General features: G+C 49.8%; 1 protein-coding gene across 1 annotated transcript in view; it reads right to left on the bottom strand.

The window, feature by feature from the left end:
* Positions 1-4,157: 4,157 nt before the first annotated feature.
* Positions 4,158-21,748, bottom strand: part of RSPO4 (R-spondin 4) — a 51,865-nt gene continuing 34,274 nt past the window's right edge. The window contains exons 2-5 of the mRNA XM_053243139.1: positions 15,827-16,015; positions 11,725-11,868; positions 7,512-7,700; positions 4,158-4,595 (exon numbers count right to left, since the gene is read on the bottom strand). Coding sequence (XP_053099114.1) covers positions 4,510-4,595; positions 7,512-7,700; positions 11,725-11,868; positions 15,827-16,015 — 608 coding nt within the window. The 3' untranslated portion in view covers positions 4,158-4,509. The remainder of the gene's footprint in view (positions 4,596-7,511; positions 7,701-11,724; positions 11,869-15,826; positions 16,016-21,748) is intronic.

Genomic DNA, 21,748 nt, shown 5'->3' with positions numbered 1-21,748 from the left:
AAAGCAAGAGTTAAAATTACTTATTAAGTTAAAGCAGGAAAATAGGAACAGACATCTTCTGCTCTGTAGCGCTGCCATGTGGTAGGTGATAAAAATGACATAGCTCTTGGAATATCTAGATAACTTTTGCAAGGGCTAAAGTTTGCTTCAGACTTGCATGCTTTTTTATTTGCTTGTTTCCAGCCTAATTCTGGATGCGGTTTGAAACACAGATAGCTATTTACAATGCATCTTCTTTTCTTTCTTTTTAAACAAAAGACAAAAAATCAATTTTAAAAAAATTATATATATATATAGTGACAGACACTTTTAAATACATTGACATTCTAGAAATAAATTTTCTATATTTTAATATATATTTATTATTTATATAAACAATAAAAAGCCCTCCCCCCCCCACATCCAGAATCACAAAAATGTGTTTTAAATCCACAACTGGCTTACAGCGCTGCAGGATTTTATCCATGGAACAGAGAGAGACTTTATGGGTTTTATCCACCAGGAGGCTTTCTTACACAAGCCACGTTGAAAATAATTTCAGTGCCATTTCTGCGGGAGAAGTTCCTGTAGGATAGCAACTACTACATGATTCCATCATTTCAGATATATACAACCCCAGAGTGCTGGTTCATTTTCAGATTTTTTAAAAAAAATTATTATTTTTGAGCAGGAAAGATTATGGTGACGGAAAAAGCTGGACTAGAAGATAATTTTCAATTGGCTGCTTTAAAAGGCAGTGCTCCAAAATTCTGCTTCTGGTTATTGACCAGGAGTATCTCCAATTGTATTTATAGCGAGCAACAGAAATGCAGCTAAGCGGCAAACACAGAATAAATTCTCAAGGAGGGTCTCTGCAAGCTGTTTCTTTTTCTTGGGAGTTCTCTTGAGCCATTTCAGGAATCAAGGTCAGTGCTGGGTTTTATTTGCTCTGACCCTTCAGCTACCTGCCGACTAGCGTAGCGACATTGGTGGCATCCTGCCACTGACACCATCACCACAGCCACTAGTCTCTACCTGCCTGCCTCCATCTCTCCCTCCCTCCCTGGCCCACTGCACTCTAATGATGTCATCATCTGGTGCATGGCACCAGGTGGTGACATCACTGGACTTCATTGGCACTGGTAGGTGGAGGCAAGCAGCAGCAACAGGACTGCGGCCAAGTGGAGGCTACAGAAAGAGGGAAGGATGAGGATAAGTGGACATAGGAACATAGGCAGCTGCCATAAACTGAGTCAGACCCTTGGTCCATCTAACTTAGTATTGTCTAAATCAGTGTTTCTCAAACTTTTTGGAGTCAAGGACCGCTAAATTCTTCGTGCAGAGTTTCAAGGACCGCTACATTCTTCATGCGCAGTTTCCCGGACCAGCAGTTAGTAAAGGGGTTTCAAGTCTGTCTATCTATCTATCAGACTTCTATACTGCCCAAAACTTGCATCTCTGGGCAGTTTAGAATGAAAATAATATAAGCATTAAAATAATTAAATTTGGAATCTTTTGCAAACATTGAATATTAGGGGTTCTTAACCTTGGGTCCCTCAGTTAAACTCCCATAACCCCCAACAACAATGGCATTTGGCCATTATGGCTGGGGATTATGGGAGTAGGTCCACCAACGTCTGGGTACCCAAGGTTGAGAACCCCTGAATCTAAAAGCCTGGGTGAACAAATTTGTCTCCAGTATGTCTGGAGTAGAGGTGCTTGTGATTACTCAATGGAGAGGGGATGTTGGGCCATTAGAAAAATTCAAAAGCTACACGGGGCCAATGAAAACAACATACAAGCAAGCCCCACTGATGCAAGAGGGAAACAGTGTTCCCTCTCAAGGCGCCTCGACCACAACAGGCAGCTGGGTTTCAACCAACCAACCTTTGGCTGCAAACAATGAGCATGCAAGAACCAGCAGCCCTTCAAGTGGCGCCCACTGCCATACTTTTTCCTCCATGCCCCCGCATCGCATACAGTTTGAAGCTGTAAAGATAGGGAATAAGATAGCTGTAGGAAGATCTCAGCAGCACGTGGAGGCAAGGCACAAGAAGGGTCCCATGCCTCCGTGATACTCTTCCTCTTCTGTGCCATGTGCAAAATTGAGGAAGTGAGTGCCTTGATTTCAGTTGGGGGGGGGGGTTTGACTCCCAGTCAGGGACCGGCACTCAACCCTTCGGGGACCGGCAGCGGTCCAGGGACCGGTGGTTGAGAAACACTGGTCTAAATAGACTGGCAGCGGCTTCTCCAAGGTTGCTGGCAGGAGTCTCTCTCAGCCCTGTCTTGGAGATGCTGCCAGGGAGGGGACTTGGAACCTTCGGCATGCATGCACACATGCAGGTGCTCTTCTCAGAGCGGCCCCATCTCCTAAGGGGAATATCTTGCAGTGCTCACACATGTAGCCCCCCATTCAAATGCAACCAGGGCAGACCCTGCTTAGCAAAGGAAACAATACATGCTTGCTACCACAAGACCAGCTCTTCTCCTCCTAAAGACCACAAGGCCAGCTCTCCAACCCCCCTGCATGTGGCTGCAGACACAGGCAATGTTTGGCTCCCCCCACCCTGGCCTCACTGGGTGCCCCCCCCTCACTCTGACACCACTGAGCAACCCGTGTCCTCTGCACACAGTTGTCCAAAGATAAGGACTGTGCTATAGCCCCATCTCCTAAGAGGAATACCTTACAGCAGAAGGTGCTCACATGTAGTCTCCCATCCAAATAAAAAACAGGGCAAATCCTTCTTAGCAAAAAGGACAATTCATGTTTGCTACCACAAGACCAGCTCTCTTCCTCCGGCTTCTTCTTGCCCACCTGCCTTTGGTACACTCCACATAAGAAGTAAATTCCAAATGACCACTGATAGTATTCAACCAATTAACAAATTCAAGAGAAATGTTGCCTCCAGAAAACAAAATAATATCATCAGTGTATCAACAACAATACTTGGGGTGAAAACATGGAATGGATTAATTGCAGGGTTCAAAATGGTAGTACGTTCCAGTAAGAGTAGCTGCTCTGGGAGTGGCAGATCTCGCAGCTGTTCCCTGCAATCCAGCCCTTCGAGATGTGGTAACCCGGGGGCAGGGCGGGGCGGGGCGGGGGGGCTTTGCTCTCAAGTAGGACCCTTTGCAACTAGGTACTCCGGCCTGCTGTGTCAAAAGGAAGCTTGAGGCACCAGATGACCAGAAGATCGACTTGTGCATAAGCACCCAGGGCTTCCAACTTGCTCTCAGCAGGCTACAGCACTTACTCATAAGTAATTCCTGGGCCGCTCTTTGTGTGAGTAGCCTGAAACTAAGCAAAGAGCTATGCAGGAAGTACCAGCCCCAGAAGGAAGCAGCAAAGTGGGAGGTGAAATGCATGTGTTGTTGGTACACCTTTAGGGAAGTCACACTGGGAACATACATCACACATGCTGGCCTTGGACCTTGCCATCAAACTATCTCTCCTGATAACCAGCTGGGAGATCTGGATTAAGCTAAGCAGGAACAGCAAAGGAACCCACAAGCCCTCAAGCGATCACACACCCAAGAAGATGTTTCTAGCCATTCACTTTCGTGTCTCTGCTCTGCAGGGAAGACCTTGACCATTTCCGATGCAGCTGAGTGGGGGGGAATCATCACATGGTTGCCCTGCAACTGCTGAACATGCTCCCTGTCCTCATCTGAGATGCAGAGATCTGTTGGGTGTCTGCGAGGTCCTTGCCAGGGGCTTCCTTCCAGGTCAGTCATGTTAGAGAAAGTCTTCTGCTCCCAGACAAAGGAGGTGGAAACTAGGCAGACCAGTCAGTTCCATTACGTGGGAAAGTCCAGGACAATGCCATCTACAAACCAGTCTGTGAAATGAGCCAGTGATGGCTAGAGAAATCTAGCGGCCTAGAGGATGGCCGTTTGGAGTGCGGGGTAGGGATCTGAGGCCTAGGAGACGCTTCCAGTCCCTAACTGAGTCAGGATGTCCTGCTGACTGACTCTCATTAACTGCTTAATTAAAGCTTCCTTTAAAGCCCGCCTGCTTGTGGAACTCACTCATCCTTATTCTCAGTTCTGCTGTGAATCTCATTGTGGCAGACAGTGAAGGGGATATCCCTCCCTTCCGATAAGGGCAATGCAGGCAGGGTCAGCAACACCCACTGACTAGCCATGACGTTTCCTTCAGTGCTGTCCTGTTTATGAAGTCCAATGAATGTCCCAACAAATTAGGTCTGAGAGAGACAGAGGGAGGGAGGGAGGGAGAGGGAGGGAGGGATCTTGGGTGAGTTTCATGTTGCATTTTAGAATCTGTACAAGGGCAACACGGATCATAGGCCATAAATTCTCCCTCTTCTCTCTTTCTTGGTCTGACCATGCTGGGAAGGAGAAGGAGAAGGATTGCGCAAGATGATCTGGATGGAAAAGCCAAGGAGAAGACTCAAAAGCTGAGGAAGCTGAGACAAAGAGGGAAAGTCTCTTTGGCCCTCCATGGCACCCCCTGCTGGACTGCCTCATGCATTGCTCCCCCCATGATCGTTCCATGCGCTCTGAAGCCAACTAAGTGACCATCACAGCCTCCAATCTTTTCTTCTTCTTCGCTTGTTTCTTGTCCCTTTTCTCTTTCCTTTTGTTTTCATTCTTCTCTGAAAGACAAAAACAGAATCAAGTTAGTATGAGGTTCTACTGAATCCCCTAAGCAAAAATCAAAGATAAAAAAGCTATATACTTTAGGCTATATACTATAGCTATAAACCTAGGGCAGGGATTCTCAAATCTCGGTCCCCTGATATTGCTGGAGTACAAATCCCATCACTCCCAGCCATGATGAGTTAGAAATGATGGAAGTTGTATTCCAGTCACATCTGAGGATCCAAGTCTAAGAACCCCAACCCTAGGCAATTAGGACCCCTCTTGTCCCAGCTCAGACCAACTGTCACCCACCCTTGGGCTGACAGCTGTGCTTCTTCTTGCCATTATGCTCTTTTGTGATCATCATCATCATAAACAAAGCCCCACTTCCATTGCTGTTGCCTTTTGATTGGCTGATTTTTGCTTTCAACCAAGCTGGGCCAGTTTTTTGCTCCCAAACCAAGTTTGGACCAGTTGAGACTGGGAGCATCCTTGAACTTGGTCCTTGTGGATTCATCTTGCCCCCTTGAGTCTTAACACCATTCACAATTCCTTGCATCAATGCTTTTTGCTCAGGTATGAAACACAGCAGAACCGCATCCAGTGTTTACATAACTTGCTTAGAAAATTCTCCCATATCACAAATGCAGATTTTTATATGAACTTTCAAATCCACAAAGACTTGGCTCAACCCCAATATTGTCTGCTCTGGTGGAGCAGCTCCCCAGGGCTCCAAGCAAGCCCTGCTACCTGAGATGAGATTTTTTAACTCAGGGCTACTCAACTTTGGCCCCCCTGCACGTTGGCCTAAAACTCCCATCATCCCTGATTATTGGCCACCGTGGCTGGGGATGCCGGGAGCTGAGTGGTCCTGCTTTAACTCGAGATGCCAAAGACAGACTCTGGGCTTTCTGCATGCTTATTATGAGCGGTGCTGCTAAACTCCACCCTCTAAGGGTCAAATGAGATATTTTGTGGTATTCCAAGTTCTTCTCCACAAGATGCCAATCTAAGTGGTCCAAGGGTGGGCAGAAAGAGGCTGCTTAACCTTTCGTAACCCCCAGACATTTTCAACTCAACAATGTCCTCCCTCAGATGCTTTTCTCCCCATAGGGGAAAAGACACAGGAACCCCTTGTCTGCATTAGGTGTGCTCCCAGAAACTGCTGCATTATACAGCCAAAGTGAAGGGCATGCCCATTCCTCTTGGTTCCTTTCACTAGCACACTGGTTTCTCCAAAAGAAGGCAGTTTTGCCCCTGAATTATCTCCAGAAGTAGACTCTGCCTTTGCTCATGTCTAAATTGTTGAACTCGACTTCAGTGCTTGCACTGGGGAGAGGGGCAGGGATGATTTTTGACAACCTCTCCTCCTTCCCCTGAAAGTATTCTGTGCCACACACATGCAGCCCTCAGGGACTTATTTTTGGGTAGCACAGAGTACTTCTAGGGGAAGGGGAGGCTGTTAAAATAAGCAATTGTACAGGAAGCAACGTTAACTCAGAAACTCTCTCTCTCTATAAGCTTACTAAAATGTAGGCTACGAAAACAGACTAACAGTCTCTTGGGCAGAGAGAGGGAGAACCTCTCAGTTTGAATTCAAGACAGCAAGTAAAAAACTGCGACGCCACCCGCAAGCCAGTACATAGCTACATCCCAATAGAGACAAGCATGCCCCATATAAAGAACTGAGGCAATGTTTATGGGGAAATCCCAACAAAGATTTGCCCCCGCCCCTAGTGATGTACACGGTCCGGAGAAGTCCGGACCGGCACCTAAGGGGGGCCTTGTTTTTAAGGCGGGGAGGGCTTGCTTAGCCCTCCCGCCTCCTTGCCCCCGCCAGCACCCGTATTTTCTAGTATAGGGGCGCTGGAAACCAGCCGCCCCCCCCCGCCGCTGCCGCCGCGGTGGCGGCGGCGGCAAAAGAACTCCCAATGCCAGCCCTCCCTCCCTCCCAGCTAGCTGCCCGCCCGCCCGCCCGCCCGCTCACCCGCTCACCGCATAGGAAACGAGAGGAGCTCCGGCACAGAGCTCCTCTCGTTTGGAAGGCCTCCGGCATAATGGTGTTTTGCGTGCACGCGCGCATGCGCGCGCCGCAAAACACACCGTTCACCGGAGGCCCGGTCTACCCGCCGGGAAAGGGCCGGGTAGACCGGGCCTCCGATCGCCGGAGGCCCGGTCTACCCAGCGATCGGAGGCCCGGTCTACCTGGCCCTTTCCCGGCGGGTAGACCGGGCCTCCGGCGAACGGCGTGTTTTGCGGCGCGCGCATGCGCGCAAAACACCATTATGCCGGAGGCCTTCCAAACGAGAGGAGCTCTGTGCCGGAGCTCCTCTCGTTTCCTATGCGGTGAGCGGGTGAGCGAGCGGGCGGGCGGGCGGGCAGCTAGCTGGGAGGGAGGGAGGGCTGGCATTGGGAGTTCTTTCGCCGCGGTGGCGGCGGCAGCGGCGGGGGGGGCGGCTGGTTTCCAGCACCCCTATACTAGAAAATACGGGCCCTGGCGGGGGCAAGAAGGCAGGAGGGCTAAGCAAGCCCTCCCGCCCTTAAAGGCATACCCCCCACCCGGACCCGGACCAGGCAGGGCCGGACCGGTCCGGCAGTTCGGCCATTCTTTGGAATGGCCGCCGGACCGGTTCGGGCACACTACTACCCGCCCCCCCCTTCATGAGGACCAGTGCAGTGTCTGTCTGGAATGCTTCAGAAGCACTGGCTCTTGTTCCGTAGCACTGCGGCTCCTTTCGCCTGGACATCAGACAGCGTATATTTCAAGAAATTAAAGGCAAAGGACGCAACAGCACCCACAGCATTACACGTGCGAAGAGTGGTTCTGGATTTCTCAGGACTAGCTGCAATTAAAAGAGTGGCTCCTTCCTCGTCCTTTTGCTCTCCGGGAGACCCGGCTCCTTGCTTGCACCGCCATCCCCAGGCCTCACCTCCAGGGCAGCGCTTCTTCATCCGGCACTTCGTGGTCTCCGAGAGCACTGGGCATGCTGCTGACTCCTCTTTGCTGTTTCTGATGGCCTCCCGGACCCGGGATGCTGAGCCCCACCTGCGGCCACACGTCCGGCCTTGGTTGGTGCTGCAGGGACTCCAGTTACTCCATTCCGTCATCTCACACTTCTCTGCAGAGGGAAGAGACAGAAGTCCACAATCCACCATCAAGACAACAGAGCCCATGGGTTAGATTAACCCATGGTTGTTTTTTTTAAAAAAAGTTTGATTAACTAAATAGGTAAACTGAACAATGATTTAATGAATCATTTGGTAACTACAGGTACCAAATCATGAACCATTTGGTACCTACAGGCACCAAATTAGGCATATACAATCCTGCCACTGAAATTAGCTGAATGTATTACTTTTTACACCGGAATATGTTGGGTGAAACATTTTTTTTAAATTGTTTTTAGCAGAAATTCTAAATATAATGAACATTTATTAATGATAATGATAATAAACAAATTTATTTGTTAGCCACCCCATAACAAATTGTTATTGTTCTCAACAGATTTTATCACTCAGTAATCAGATCAATAATTCCAAAATGACATCATGCCCTAAGAAGGAGAAGATCTTTCTCAGATCCAGATTTACAATGGTTTAAATTTACCATAAATGGTAATTATTCAATGAAATGAATAATGATGGGAAAGCCTATGAATTTCGAACAGTTCTTTTAATTCCCTTTTGCCAGCACCTTAATAAAACAATGAGGCTATTTACACGATCATGCAAAACTGAGCTAAGGGAGCCCAGCCCAGTTTTGGACGTTTGTGTGCACCACTGAGATCAGGATCGATCCCGGTGGCAAACCCACCTGTGAAGCCTCCTAGTTAAACAAGGTTAAGGAAGCGAGCACTCCTCTGACCTCGTTCTTGTGATCGTGTGTCTGCCACAGCTGCTTACAGCCATGGGGAAGATCCACAGAAGATCCGCTGTTCACCTGAGTGGGCGATCTACCCGCCCAGCACAGGGTAAGTGGTTGTCTGTGGGGAGGCTGAACGAAACCTGCCTTCCCCGCAGACCTCGAAGGAGCTCTTCTTACAGATTGTGAAAAGAGCTACATTCTATTGCTTGATTGATTAAGTGCTGTCAAGACGGTGTCAACTCTTAGCGACCACAGAGATAGATTCTCTCCAGGATGGTCTGTCTGCAGCTTGGCCTTTAAGGTCTCTCAGTGGTGCCTTCATTGCTGTCGTGATAGAATCCATCCACCTGGCTGCTGGTCGTCCTCTTCTCTTCCCTTCAACTTTCCCCAGCATTACATATATTGAATTTCTTCCACTTTCCCAGAAGCTGATAAAAGTCATTCAAACATGACTTTGCTCAGTCAAGGATGGGCCTCATCATCAATTTTTCTAAAAATGTATAACTGAAGAAGTTTATATTAAAAACAGATTTTGAGAGAATATGCCCCCCATAATATTCTCTGAAAATTCTAAGGCAAAGAATATGAGAAGGCAGAATTTTGAGGAATTTCTACTGAATTTTAGAATAGTCTCCCAAATTCTCATGAAAGTGTTTTTTTTCCAAGATAGTAGTTGACTTTCCAGAAATGTCATGCACGCGCGCACACACCCTGCTTGATCCTCATCAGGAGAAGAAAATAAAGAAAAAACCAATAGTGACCAACTACCACTGAGGCGGACAGAAACAATAGAGACTTCTTAGAAAGTTACATTCTTGAAAAAAGATAGGAACATAGGATGCTCCCTTATACCGAGTCAGACCATTCGTCCATCTAGCTCTGTATTATCTATCCCAGTGTTTCTCAACCACCGGTCCCTGGACCGCTGCCGGTCCCCGAAGGGTTGAGTGCCGGTCCCTGACTGGGAGTCAACCCCCCCCCCCCAACTGAAATCAAGGCACTCACTTCCTCAATTTTGCACATGGCACAGAAGAGGAAGAGTATCACGGAGGCATGGGACCCTTCTTGTGCCTTGCCTCCACGTGCTGCTGAGATCTTCCTACAGCTATCTTATTCCCTATCTTTACAGCTTCAAACTGTATGCGATGCGGGGGCATGGAGGAAAAAGTATGGCAGTGGGCGCCACTTGAAGGGCTGCTGGTTCTTGCATGCTCATTGTTTGCAGCCAAAGGTTGGTTGGTTGAAACCCAGCTGCCTGTTGTGGTCGAGGCGCCTTGAGAGGGAACACTGTTTCCCTCTTGCATCAGTGGGGCTTGCTTGTATGTTGTTTTCATTGGCCCCGTGTAGCTTTTGAATTTTTCTAATGGCCCAACATCCCCTCTCCATTGAGTAATCACAAGCACCTCTACTCCAGACATACTGGAGACAAATTTGTTCACCCAGGCTTTTAGATTCAGGGGTTCTCAACCTTGGGTACCCAGACGTTGGTGGACCTACTCCCATAATCCCCAGCCATAATGGCCAAATGCCATTGTTGTTGGGGGTTATGGGAGTTTAACTGAGGGACCCAAGGTTAAGAACCCCTAATATTCAATGTTTGCAAAAGATTCCAAATTTAATTATTTTAATGCTTATATTATTTTCATTCTAAACTGCCCAGAGATGCAAGTTTTGGGCAGTATAGAAGTCTGATAGATAGATAGACAGACTTGAAACCCCTTTACTAACTGCTGGTCCGGGAAACTGCGCATGAAGAATGTAGCGGTCCTTGAAACTCTGCACGAAGAATTTAGCGGTCCTTGACTCCAAAAAGTTTGAGAAACACTGATCTATCCAGACTGGCAGTGGCTTCTCCAAGGTTGCAGGCAGGAATCTCTCTCTCAGCCCTATCTTGGAGATGCTGCCAGGGAAGGAACTTGGAACCTTCTTGTTCTTCCCAGAGCAGCTCCATCTCCTGAGGGGAATCTCTTCCAGTGCTCACACATGTTTGGGAATGTGCGTGTGTGTGTGAGAGAGGGAGAGAGGGAGAGAGAATTGTTTTTCATTCAAGTACTTTAGAAAAGCTTTGGGTGCCAGATGCCATCTCAAAAAGGGAAATCTCTCTTGTTGCCTCTCCTAAGTGTACGGCGGCCGTGACATATGCAAGTATCACAGAAACACAAAGTGTGTTTTCCCTTCAGATTGGTATTTATTCGGATGCAAATGTATGAAGATTGCATCGATTAATCAATTGAAAGGTAAATGATTAATCAACTGCATTTCAGCATGGAACAGCCCCCATTTAAATGCAGCTGCTACAAGGACATTCTCCAAGCAGCAGTTTGGAGTTGTCTATTAGACATAAAGTCCACCCAGTATCCTGCTTCCACAGTGGCCAGCCAGGTGCCTCCATGATACTGCAGGTGCAGGAGATACTGAGAATGGACCTCCCCCACCCTGGCTCTCCTGCATTAGAGAGGTATACTGCCCCTGGAAGTGGGGTTTCCACTTAACCACTAATTGGAATGCCGAAAGCCAGCTATGAAGCTATTGTGGGGAGAAAGCACTAGAGCTATCGCTACAGAGATCATCATGGTCACTGGTCACTGGCGTAGCTAGGGCATGGGAGACTCGTGTTCACCCCGCCCCCCCCCCATACATGGCCCCATGCTTCACGTGCCCACACCCACCCCCCACCCACGATGATGGGCGCCCACAAGCAGCACACACTTTGCGTGCCCCACCCCACTAACCCCCCGCCACCCGTGTTGCCGCTTCCGCCTGCCAGCCAGCCTCCTCTCAGGCCGGCGAGAAGCAGGGAAGCCCGGAATGGGCCCTTCCTGCTCCCCACCGGCCTGGGGTCAGCTGGGAATGCAGGACACGCCTGTGCCCTGATGCCAACACAGGGCCCTCCATGCACGCCTTGCATTCCCAGCCAGCTCCAGGCCAGGGCGGGGCAGGAAGGGCCCATTCCGGGCCTCCCTGCTTCCCACCGGGAGGAGCCCGGCCAGCGGGCAGTGAGAGGGCAGGACAGCGAGTGGGTGGGCAGCAGCGGGTAGGACTGACCAGCTGGCCGCCGGGGGGAGGCAAGGGAGGCTGCCCCGGAATTAGGGCGGCACGTGTGCTTTGGATGCCCGAACCCGGGACTGTGCCTCGTGTCTTGAGAGCCGTGGTGCTTCTTCCCACGTGGGCAGGAAGGACTCCAGCCTGCTCCGTGCTGTGCTGCTGGAGCGGGACACCCCCCCCCCCCCGCACTTCATCCCGCGAGGGGCGAGGCCAGAGACCGCCAGCCGGCTTACCTTGGCATTCCCAGGTGCTGTTCTGGGCCGTGGTGTTGGGAGGACAGGTGCGGAAGCACTTCCCTTTGTGCAGGTAGAACTGCTCTTTGCACTTCATGCAGAAATCTTTGCTGAAGCAGCTCTCGCAGCTGGACGATTTGCACTCTGCGCAAGGAAAGAGGAAGCCTGAGGGGAGGGGGTTGCCCAGCGGGGGAGCCCTTGCGCTGCAGGGGGCAGGTCCCAGGCCAGTGATCCCGGGCAGCATCGCCAGGCAGGGCTGGGAGAAAGCGCCCACCGCCCACCCCGGCAGCCTGGAGCGCTTCTGGTGGCCCCTACAAAGCTATGGTCTGATGCCGTCTATCGCAGAGGCATAGCTTTGGATGGCCGTCAGTTACCAAGAGAGAGGAAAGGACTTCTGTTCCAACCTTCCACGTGAACCTACTCGTCTGTCGATGTTGCTAGCACTGGGCCCAAGGGCTAGGTCTGTCTGGGCGCCTCAAACCAATTGCCTGCCTTACCCCCCGCCGCCCCCCCACACAGCCAGACTTGTTTGGACAAAACAGGGAGGCAGTGGCAACTGGAGGGAAGATTCCAGCCCAACAGGAGCCCCCCCACCACCACCCACATTGCTGCACCTTCCCCTTCCCACGCCATGCACCTGTGATGGAAAGTGCCTTCTCCCCTTTCCCACTCTCTGCCCCTCCCCTTTCCTGGGGAGGGGGAGGGGGTTGCCCTCTTTCCGTGCATAGGGCCCCAGGCCTCGTGCCCATCTGCAACCCCAATGCTGGGCTCAGTGGTGGAGGTGGTGGCAGCAGCAGCCCAGGAGAAGGAGGTGGGTGACCCCCCCCACTCCCAAACACTGCTGAATTTTTACCCAAGCACCATTTAAAATGGTTGTGCAAGGGCAAAGCCACCCATCATACACACACAGAGAAAAGAAAAGTTGAGATACTAATGTGCTGTAAGCCCATAGCCTCAACATTTCACATAGAAGCAAGGCCACTGCAAGAGTGATTGCAAGGAGGGGAAATTTGAAAACAAAGCACATGTAGTGAACCAGGGGCCCAATCCTAATAGGATCCTGGCAATGGCCCTGGACGAAATACTCCCAGATATAACAGCTTGGGACCAGGTTACCTGAGAGAGAGCACGTTGCCCCATATGTCTCGACCCAGACCTTAAGATCTTCGTCAGAGGCCCTGCTCCGAATGCCCCTGCCACATAAGGTGAGGTGGGTGGCTCCTAAGGAGAGGGCCTTTTTGGTGGTGGCACCCTGTCTGTAGAATAGCTTCCCCAGTGAGGCTCACCTGGCGTTGTCACTTTGTTCTTTTTAGATGCCAGGTAAAGGCCTTTCTGTTCACTCAAGCTTTTTAAATTTGACTTTCAAAATTGATTTTTAAAGACATTTTTAAAACATTTTGTATCTAATTTTGTGGTTTGTTTGTCATGTTTTATGTGTTTTTATTGGATGTTTTTTAATGCTGTGTTGCGAGCCACCCACAGAATAATCTGTAACGAGGCAGCTAGCAAATATTGTTTGTTGTTGCTTCCAGATAACAGGGATGTACTGGTGATTCATGGCTTCAAAAACTGAAACAGAGTGTTTGGTTCCTTTAGAGAGAATAAAGAGGTTTCATTATCAAAATGGGTGTCAGGGAGGAGACTATGGGCCTGAGCCATGCCCTGTGGCCACTGTTCCCTCTAAGGCGTGCACACATGTGCGCGCTCACAAGTTTTTGGATGTCTGCTCAATTAATTTTAGATCCCGCTCAGGTTGAATCAGGAAGGCCTCACTCTGAATGCATATGTGCGCATGCACTGCCTTGATAGTGCCGCCCAGAACAAAACTCATTCCACACAGAGGTGAAAAAAATGAGAGAGAACACTGCCTGTGAAGCTGAGCCACCGATCTTTTAAGTGCCTAACAACAATGCCCCTCTAAGTCTGAAATGGTGCAGTCCAGGGAAGACTGCCTCGCCTGAGTGTTCTGACGATGTGTTTCAGCCTTTAATCTAAGGGTCTCCAACTTGCCACCCCCCGCCCCCGATATTATTGGACTACAACACCCATGATCTCCAGCCACAATGGGAATGGCTTAATTTCTAGGGCTGTGCAGGCCTTCCAGACCCAATATGCCCTCTATTGGACATGATCAGAAGGAGTTCTGCCATAAGAACAGCCCTGCTGGATCAGGCCCAAGGATGCCCCTCTAGTCCAGCATCCTGTTTCAAAACACAGTGGCCCACCAGATGCCGCTGGAATCCACAGGCAGGACCTGAGGGCATGCCCTCCCTCCTGCTATTACTCCCCTGCAACTGGTACTCAGCGGCATCCTGCCTTTGAGGCCGGAGGTGGCCTATAGCCCTCCGACTAGTAGCCGTCAATAGACCTCACCTCCATGAAGTGATCCAAACCCCTCTTCAAGCCATCCAGGTTGTTGGCTGTCACCACATCTTGTGGCAGAGAATTCCACAAGTTGATTATGAGTTGCATGAAAAAGTACTTCCATTTGTTGGTCCTAGATTTCCTGGCAATCAATTTCATGGGATGACCCCTGGTTCTAGTGTGATGGGAGAGGGAGACCATGACAGGAGGAGCCCTGACTGACAGTCAGAACTCTGACAAAATTCCCTCCTGTTCTGGCAGAAATCCGTCAGAATTCTGACCTGTCAGTAAATTCCACCACCACTGCCCTAGTGGGTGAAATGGTTGCCTTTGAACTAGCCTCCCTCCCTTGAAATCTCAAGCTGTGCTGAAGCTAGCTCTTTTGCTCCACCGATGGAGCAGGGCAATTCACCATCAAGGATCCACAGGGTCCAAGGGTTCCCACGGAGGGTTTCCCTCCCCCCTTCCCCCCAATTTCCAGCACGCAGCCCCTGAAAACCACGCCTGGAGCCAAGTCAGAGGGGAATTGCTCTGCCCCAGCTCCAGGGGTGCTTTTCAGGGGCTCCATGCTGGAAACTGGGGCGGGGGGCAGAAAGGCAACTCCCTATGGTGGACCCTTTGACTTTGCAGGCAAGGGTGTGCACCGAACCACCAGTGGCAGTTCAGTTCGTTAGAACCGGCGGGGCGGTTCCATTCGTTGGCACAAACTGGGCCGAACTGGATCAAACTGGTTTACCCCAGTTTGGGATCCGGTAGGGATTCCCCTTTACAAGCAATGGGGGATCCCTAGCAACTAAAACTGGGTTCAAAAGAGTGGCTGGGGGAGGGCACCTTACATGCAGTGGCTCCATGGGAGTGGCATTGGGCTAGCAGCACCGGTTAGGGCTAGGCCCTGCCAGCACCCCCCTCCATCAGCACAGGCCGGAGGTTTGAACCAGGCCCCCCTGATCGGGGGCAGCGCCAGCTGGGCCTAGAGGAGCCGCCGCATGTCAGGTGACCTCCCGCCGGTCCACCAAAGCCACTCTTTGGAACCCAATTTTAATTGCTAGGGATCCCCTGATGCTTGCAAAGGTGAATCTTTATGAGATTCCCCTTTGCAAGCATCCTGAACCAGCCAAATCGGTTTGGTCCAATACAGGCCTGGTTGGGTTCGAACTCAAACCCTTTGCGGGGTCAGTCTGGTTCGAGCTTGAACCAGTCAAACTGAGCCGGTTCAAATTGAACTCAGTTTGATTTGAACTGGTTCTGCACACCCCTACTTGTGGGTCCCCCATGGGAGGTGGCCCCCCTCCCCTCAAAACCAGCCCCACTGCCAATTGAGAGAGAAATTCTCATTTTGCAGATAAGAGACTGAGACTGAAGAACAGGGAGGCTAAATGTCTAATGGGATTGCTTGTAAATGAGATTGTGGAATGCGCTCCCTGCGGAGATACGATCCTCCCCATCTCTGGCAATTTTCAAAAAACACCTGAAAACCCATCTTTTGGCCCAAGCTTTCTCAGCTTCCTAAAATTTTGGGGTTTTAATCTCTGGTTTATTTTTAAATTGTTTTTTAAGTTTTTGTATAGTATGTTTTTAACTGGTTTTATGCTATTGTTAACTGCCCAGAGACGAAAGTTTGCGGCGGTGTACAAATCTGATAAATAAAATAAATGAATAATAAATAAGTGGAGAAAGGGGCGCTAAAAAGATGTGCTGGGGGACAGGAAGAGAGTCCTCTTTGGAATCAGCCACCTACTTATGCATCGGTTGACCTCTTGGCCTCGCAGCCCAAAGTACCCCGGTGGGCAGGCATGGACACATGCTCCGTACTGGCGGATCCCGTCCCTCCAGATGAGCAAGAAGAGCCTCTGCTGGCAGGAGATGCAGCCGTTGTCTTCTGAACACATGACACATCCAGTGCAGTTCTCAAACAAGGCAGCGCTTACTGAAAGAGAGAAAGACGGTAAAGATGCAAGACAGGACCATCTGTCAGCAGGACAGCTGATGGGAACACAGGACGCTGCCATACATCCTTGGTCCATCTCGCTCAGTTATTGTCTGCACTGACTGATAGCAGCTTCTTCAAGGTTGCAGGCAGAAGTCTTTCTTAGCTTATCTTGGAGAGGCTGCCAGGAAGGGAACTTGGAACCTTCTCTATGCAAACATGCAGGTCCCATCCCCTACGGGGAAGATCTAACAGTGCTCACACATGTGGTCTCCCATTCAAATGCAAACCAGGACAGACCCTGCTTAGCAAATGGGACAATTCATGCTTGCTGCCACAAGACCAAGATGTCCACAAGCCCATGGCAAAAGTGGCAGAAGGGGAGCCTGCAGCTCCCTACAACTGAAGAACTGTGCCCCAGGGATGATGGCTCTCTTGAATGCTTATCCAAGGGAAATATCCCTGGAGACAGGATGCCCATCTTCCCAGCAGCAGCTCATCCTAATGAGCCATGGGGGGTTGGGGGGGAATGAGATGCAGCTGCTCTTTGTGGTTAACTTAGCAGCTTTGCCTGATTAATGGCCAAGCTGCAGTCCGTGCAGAGTGAGAGAGCGGCGGGGGGGGGGCGGGGAGCAAACCGAGCTCTAGGAAGCAGAGGCAGCTGTGCCCCCCTTGGTGTCCCCCACCCCTGGCTTGTTAGGAGAGACTGCTCCCAGTCTGCGTACAACCCAACCGAGAGCTGGTCATCTGGATAGCCCATGTGGGTGGAGAAGTTAACCACTGGATTCAGGTTCCCTGGATTTCTGATTGGGTGCAGATGTCTGCTCAGAGCCAGCAGCTTCCAGAGCATGAAGACTAACAGAAAGAGCATTTTTTTTGGCTTGTTTGCAACATCCACCCGCACCCGTGCCTGCTGTGGGAGCAAGGATGTCAAAAGAAAAGGCAGGGGGAAGGTTACATGCAAAAATCATTGGCAGGCGGAAATGGGCGACCCACGGATGCACAGGCTAGCGTTCCAATACTTGGCCCAATCACATTTGGAAAGGGGGCATCAGAGAGGAGTTTGGGCTTGGAGACATCCCAAAGATGCTGGCGCTCGACCAGAACATCCAAATTGTGCTCCTCCTCAAGCCTCAGCCCTTTGGGTGGGAAAAACATAACCAACAAACCCATGGATCCTTTGTTGCGCTTTTATGGTATCTCTGTTCCCCCCTGGCTTCTCTGTTCCTCCTGGGACTTTTATGCATGGCAGGTTTTACTGCAAGTCTTCTGGGAGGCTTTACTGCAAACTCGAAGTTGTCCCCCCAAATACGACGAAAATAGTGGATTTTTTTACCCTGGATATAAACTGGGCTACATCTAACGCACAGTAAAAAGCCCGAATTGTGTGTGAACCGCTCCCCAATAACTTGCAGGGACTTTGGGGTAAAATTGGCCGATATGTGGACCCCCCCCCCCCCCGCCCTCCATTCCAGAGGAGATGCGCATTAAAGGGCTTTCAAAGCCCCATGTGAAACACTTCCTGGCTTTGCTGAGCAAGGGCCACACTTGTGTCTCGTTGCAGTCATTGCTCATGTCTTCTTTGATCCTGCTCTCGTCTCTCGTCAAACAGGTTTGCTGGAGTTCCGTCATGCTCCAAGAAGCCTGGACTGCTACTGCCTTAGTTTGCTGACGGCCTTTGCCTCCCTAGAGAGCCCCCTTTGAAAACCATCGTGGAGAGATTGTTCCCTGCAACCAGAGGCAAGGCACAGCTCTTGCTACTGAACATGCAGCTCCAATTATTCCAAAGCATGCGAAGGGACAAAATAGTTTGCAAGAGAGCTTGTGGAAATAACAAGTTGATGCCTGTCTAAATGTCAACCGGATGGAGGGGGAGGAAAGGGGGACAATTGTGAAATGACAGACCAAAATGAGTGATTGGCCTTAATGCAGACCTGCACAACATAAGGCCTGGAGCTGGAGCCGGCCCCCAGGGACTTTTTTTACTGGTCCCCAGTAGGAGTATTCTGCAGCAGCATCGGAACTGGAAACTACCTTACAGCGCCATTCTATGCACGTTTACTCAGAAATACATCCCACGCTGCACCCAGTGAGGCTTACTTCCCAGTAATCATGCCTAGGATTGCAGCCTGAAAGCAACAGCAATGTAGGGAGAGGAGAGAACTTGGTGTTTGTTTGAGGCTGGCGTGCACTCTGTGCTCCGCTGACTCAGTAGAGATTCTGGTCAATATCCATGGTTAAACATTGCTTCTGTCCCTTCATGGGGTGGGGAGTCAACAAGTAACTAAAATTGCGTTCATCGATAATTTTAATGAGAAAACCCAGCTACCTTGAGAAGTCCATAATGCTGGGGAAAGCTGAAGGAAAGAGAAGAAGAGGACGACCAGCAGCAAGGTGGACGGACTCGATTACGACAGCAATGAAGGCACCACTGAGAGACCTTGAAGGCCAAGTGGAAGACAGATCATCCTGGGGAGAATCTCTCTATGTGGCCGCTAAGAGTCAACACCGACTTGATGGCACTTAATCAATCAATCAAAGGCACAAATGACCAGGCTCAAACTATCATACTTCAGATGCATTATGTGAAAACCCAGCTCCCTTGAGAAGTCCATAATGCTGGGGAAAGTTAAAGGAAAGAGAAGAAGAGGACACCCAGCAACAAGGTGGATGGACTTGATGACGACAGCAATGAATGCACCACTGAGAGACCTTAAAGGCCAAGTTGAAGACAGATCATCCTGGAAAGAATCTATCTATCTGGTTGCTAAGAGTCGACACTGACTTGATGGCACTTAATCAATCAATCAATCAATCAATCAATCAATAATTTTAATGTAATAATTAATATGCTGAAAATTGACACTCACACACACACACCGATATGCACTAAATCATGGTTGGTTCCGACATTTGAGTTGGACACGCCTGCCTTAATGCCTTAGGCAGCGAATGTCCCACAAAAATTACTCATTGATCATGGAGGCGCTGTAGTGCAATTGTTGCACAGAAAAAGCTTTGCAAGAGCCCATTTGTTCGATCAGGGTTTCACTGGGCCCATTCACTGAACCAGCGGTTCTCTTCCCCTTCCCCTGAAGTGCTCCCAGATGAGCCGGAGCTGTGCTTGCCAAGCCTGGAAGGGAGCGGAAAGTGGCTGTGTGGGGTTTTCTGAACCCAGGAAGGAAAGCCACACCAGCCAATGACGTTCAGGCAGCAGGAGGCGCTTACTCCCTTAACTCAGATTTGAGTGTCCAAACCAGATGACACACTCCAGCCTCTGGACCTTCGGTTTGGTAAGTTAACCTTATTTAGAACCGAGGGTTCATCTGATGGACCCAGGGGGTGAGAATCAGAGCCGCAGTTGGGTCCCAGAACCATGGCTCCGACTATTTGGATATCACCGCGGGCCAACCTGAGGTGAGTTTGCCTCAGGTTTCCTGTGTTGTCTGAACACAGCCCCAGTCTTGGGTCCCCAGGTGTTGTTGGACTATAATGGCCGATTGCTGCTAGGGATTATCAGAGTTGTAGTCCAACAGCATCTGGAGACTGAAAGCTGAGATCCCTGTGCTAGAGCAGCCCAGAGCTTAGGAACATAGGAAGCTGCCTTATACCGAGTCAGACCATTGGTTGGTCCATCTAGCTCAGTATTGTCTACAAAGACTGGAAGCGGCTTCTCCAGCTTTGCAGGCAGGAGTCTCTTCCAGCCCTGTTTTGGAGATACTTCTGGTGGGGGGGGGGGACGGACTTAGAACCTTCTGCCTGCAGATGCTCTTCCCAGATGCTCTTCTTAGCCCCATCCCCTGAGGGGAATATCTTATAGTGTTCACACATAGTTTCCCATTCAAATGCAAACCAGGGCAGACCCTGCTTTGCAAAGGGGACAATTCAGGCTTGCTACAAGTCACCTTAAGTGGCACAAGGGGGGATTGCTTGACTAACAAGCAGAAGCTTGCTGGTTTGAATCCCCGCTGGTACTATATTGGGCAGCAGGGTCAGGTATGTTTCCCAGACTAGGGGAAACACCTATATTGGGCAGCAGCAGCAATACAGGAAGATGCTGAAAGGCATCATCTCATACTGCGCGGGAGGAGGCAATGGTCAACCCCTCCTGCATTCTACCAAAGACAGCCACAGGGCTCTGTGGGCGCCAGGAGTCGAAATCGACTTGACTGCACACTTTCCCTTTACCACAAGACCAACTCTTCTTGCACAGAGAGCTCCTTTGCCAGCAAGGCCTGCCCTACCGTGAGGCAAGGTGATGTGGGCACCTTCAGGCAACAGATTCTGGGCTAGTTGTTCTCACTAGGGGCAGAATGGCAGCCCTGAGAACAAGAACATGTTAAGAATGGGAAATTTTTGGAAGAAGGGAGGATTTGGGGCATGGGTTTAGAAGGAAAAAATAAAAACGGGAGCGAAGGGGGGTGCTGCTTCTGATGGTCTGCTTCAGAATTCAACATGTCCTAAGAACATAAGCACAGCCTTGCTGGATCAGGCCCCAGGCCTATCTAGTCTAACATCTTGTTGCCCACAATGGCCTACCAGATGCCTTTGGGAAGCCCACAAGAAGGAGATGACAAAGGCATGCCCCCTCTCCTGCTGTTGCTCGCCTGCAATGGGTATTTTCAGAAGCATGCTGTTTCTGAACCTGGTGGCAGCAGGTAGCCATCAAGACTAGAGGCCATCAATAGACCCTTCCTCCTCCATGAATTTGTCCAATGCCGTTTTAGCCATCTAAGTTATTAGCCATTACCACACCTTGTGGGAGTGAATTCCAGAGATTAATTACATGCTGTGTGAAGAAATATTTCCTTTTGTCCATTCTAAATCTTTTGCTGATCAGTTTCATGAAATGACCTCTGGATCTAGTGATGTAAGAGAGGAAGACAAACTCCTCTGTGAGCAAGCCACTCTTTGCGAGCCATAGGCTGTGAGTCATGGGCACTGTTCCCTCTAATGCTCACACATTTTCTGATGCCTGCTCAGTTGAATTTAGATCCTGCTTAGGTTGAATCGGGAAGGCACCACTCTGAAATGCACATGTGCACGCACACAGCCTGGATACTGCCGCCCAGAACAAAACTCATTCCGCACACAGATGGAAAAAATTAGAGAGAACACTGGTCATGGGCCAACCCTATTTGCAAGTTAAATTCTATCTATCTATCTATCTATCTATCTATCTATCTATCTATCTATCTATCTATCTATCTATCATATTTCTGTACTGCCTGATAGATACATTTCTAGGCAGTGTACAGATTAGAAAATACAACAAATATAAAAACAGTATAAAACAGTCAAAGTTCACAAAACAAACAAAACAAGGTCACAGATGAAAAGAATATGTGAAGCGTGCTACATGCTGCAATAGCTTAATTTGCTCAATCAGTCCAGAGCTCCTTGCAAAGTGAGCTTCTCTGCATATTAATGAAATGCCAACACCGGCAACAGCTTAACACTATTATTTGTTCTCCATTTTGCACATTGCAGGGTTAGCTACCAGAAGAATACTGGCAGCCATTGGTTGGTTTTTACAAATGATGGCTGGCATCCTGACCCACACTGCACCCATGCAGCAAGAAAGCATGCATGTAGCCGCTGCATTCCAGAGTAAAGCAGCACCAGTGCTTTGTAGAGGAGAAGTCTATCAATGGCGACTAGTCTGGTGGCTGTGGGCCACCTCCAGCCTCAGAGGCATGATGCCTCTCAATACCAGTTGCAGGGAGCAACAGC

This window comes from Hemicordylus capensis, chromosome 4, assembly GCF_027244095.1.
Source record: "Hemicordylus capensis ecotype Gifberg chromosome 4, rHemCap1.1.pri, whole genome shotgun sequence".
NCBI lineage: Eukaryota > Metazoa > Chordata > Lepidosauria > Squamata > Cordylidae > Hemicordylus > Hemicordylus capensis.
The sequence above is the reverse complement of the archived record's forward strand: the minus strand, read 5'-3'. Positions and strand labels throughout refer to the sequence as shown.